The 2,557-nt window shown below is 60.9% G+C and overlaps 1 protein-coding gene across 1 annotated transcript in view; it reads left to right on the top strand.

Annotated features, from left to right (window-relative positions):
- LOC144955071 (vinculin-like) overlaps positions 1-2,302 on the top strand; it is a 20,469-nt gene extending 18,167 nt beyond the window's left edge. Inside the window, exon 3 of the mRNA XM_078885419.1 lies at positions 2,228-2,302. Within this exon, the coding sequence (XP_078741545.1) occupies positions 2,228-2,302 (75 nt within the window). The remainder of the gene's footprint in view (positions 1-2,227) is intronic.
- Positions 2,303-2,557: the final 255 nt, after the last annotated feature.

Below are 2,557 nucleotides of genomic sequence, written 5' to 3'. Positions count from 1 at the left end.
CACACCCACACCCACCCACACGCTCACACACACACCCACCCACACGCTCACACACCCACCCACCCACACGCTCACACACACACCCACCCACACGCTCACACACACACCCACACCCACCCACACGCTCACACACACCCACCCACACGCTCACCCACCCACCCACACGCTCACCCACCCACCCACACGCTCACACACCCACCCACACGCTCACACACCCACCCACACGCTCACACACACACCCACCCACACGCTCACACACCCACCCCACACGCTCACACACCCACCCACCCACACGCTCACACACACACACACACCCACCCACACGCTCACACACCCACCCACCCACACGCTCACACACCCACCCACCCACACGCTCACACACCCACCCACCCACACGCTCACACACACACCCACACGCTCACACACACACCCACCCACACGCTCACACACACACCCACCCACACGCTCACACACCCACCCACCCACACGCTCACACACCCACCCACCCACACGCTCACACACCCACCCACACGCTCACACACCCACCCACACGCTCACACACCCACCCACACGCTCACACACACACCCACCCACACGCTCACACACCCACCCACACGCTCACACACACACCCACCCACCCACACGCTCACACACCCACCCACCCACACGCTCACACACCCACCCACCCACACGCTCACACACACACCCCACCCACACGCTCACACACCCACCCACACGCTCACACACACACCCACCCACCCACACGCTCACACACCCACCCACCCACACGCTCACACACCCACCCACCCACACGCTCACACACACAAATAGTGAACGGGAACTGAATTATTTTTTTCGGCTTCAACCACCAAACTCAACCCGGCTCTCCCCTCCCTCCCTCCCCCTCCTCCTCCCTGTGTCTCTCTCCCCGTGTCTCTCTCCCTGTGTCTCTCTCCCCGTGTCTCTCTCTCCCCGTGTCTCTCTCTCCCCGTGTCTCTCTCTCCCCGTGTCTCTCTCTCCCCGTGTCTCTCTCTCCCCGTGTCTCTCTCTCCCCGTGTCTCTCTCTCCCCGTGTCTCTCTCTCCCCGTGTCTCTCTCTCCCCGTGTCTCTCTCTCCCCGTGTCTCTCTCTCCCCGTGTCTCTCTCTCCCCGTGTCTCTCTCCCCGTGTCTCTCTCCCCGTGTCTCTCTCCCCGTGTCCTCTCTCCCCGTGTCTCTCTCCCCGTGTCTCTCTCCCCGTGTCTCTCTCCCCGTGTCTCTCTCCCCGTGTCTCTCTCCCCCGTGTCTCTCTCCCCGTGTCTCTCTCCCCGTGTCTCTCTCCCCGTGTCTCTCTCCCCGTGTCTCTCTCCCCGTGTCTCTCTCCCCGTGTCTCTCTCCCCGTGTCTCTCTCCCCGTGTCTCTCTCCCCGTGTCTCTCTCCCCGTGTCTCTCTCCCCGTGTCTCTCTCCCCGTGTCTCTCTCCCCGTGTCTCTCTCCCCGTGTCTCTCTCCCCGTGTCTCTCTCCCCGTGTCTCTCTCCCCGTGTCTCTCTCCCCGTGTCTCTCTCCCCGTGTCTCTCTCCCGTGTCTCTCTCCCCGTGTCTCTCTCCCCGTGTCTCTCTGTGACCTGTGTCTCTGTCTCACCTCCCTGTCTCACCTCCCCGTGTGTCCTCTGTCTGTGTCTCTGTCTCACCTCTCCGTGTGTCTCTGTCTGTGTCTCTGTCTCACCTCCGCGTGTCCCTGTGTCTCTCTCTCACCTCCCTGTCTCTGTCTCACCTCCCTGTCTCTGTCTCACCTCCCCGTGTCTGTCTCCGTGTGTCACCGTGTCTGTCTCCGTGTGTCTCTGTCTCACCTCCCCGTGTGTCTCCGTGTGTCACCGTGTCTGTCTCCGTGTGTCTCTGTCTCACCTCCCCGTGTGTCTCCGTGTGTCACCGTGTCTGTCTCCGTGTGTCTCTGTCTCACCTCCCCGTGTGTCTCCGTGTGTCACCGTGTCTGTCTCCGTGTGTCTCTGTCTCACCTCCCCGTGTGTCTCCGTGTGTCACCGTGTCTGTCTCCGTGTGTCTCTGTCTCACCTCCCCGTGTGTCTCTGTCTGTGTCTCCGTGTCTGTCCCCGTGTGTCTCTGTCTGTGTCTCCGTGTCTGTCCCCGTGTGTCTCTGTCTCACCTCCCCGTGTGTCTGTGTCTCCGTGTGTCTCTGTCTGTTTCTCTGTCTGTGTCTCCGTGTCTGTGTCCCCGTGTCTCTGTCCGCTGTGTAGGTTGGCAAGGACACAGTGAGGACAACGGAAGATCCGATTCTGAGACAAGACATGCCGCCTGCATTCAGCAAGTGAGGCAGACTCACAGCTCGCACACAACTCACTCACCCACTCACTCAGTCACTCACTCAGTCACTCACTCACTCAGTCACTCACTCACTCAGCTACTCACTCGCTCAGTCACTCACTGACTCAGTCACTCACTCACTCACTCAGTCACTCACTCACTCACTCATACACTCACTTACACACACACTCACCTCACTCATACACTCACTCACACACACACTCACCCACCACACACACTCACACACTCACCATACACTCACC

The sequence above is a fragment of the Lampetra fluviatilis genome, unplaced genomic scaffold (genome assembly GCF_964198595.1).
Source record: "Lampetra fluviatilis unplaced genomic scaffold, kcLamFluv1.1 SCAFFOLD_904, whole genome shotgun sequence".
NCBI classification, from domain to species: Eukaryota; Metazoa; Chordata; class Hyperoartia; order Petromyzontiformes; family Petromyzontidae; genus Lampetra; species Lampetra fluviatilis.
Note: the sequence above shows the minus strand (reverse complement) of the source record. Positions and strands in the feature narration are given on the sequence as shown.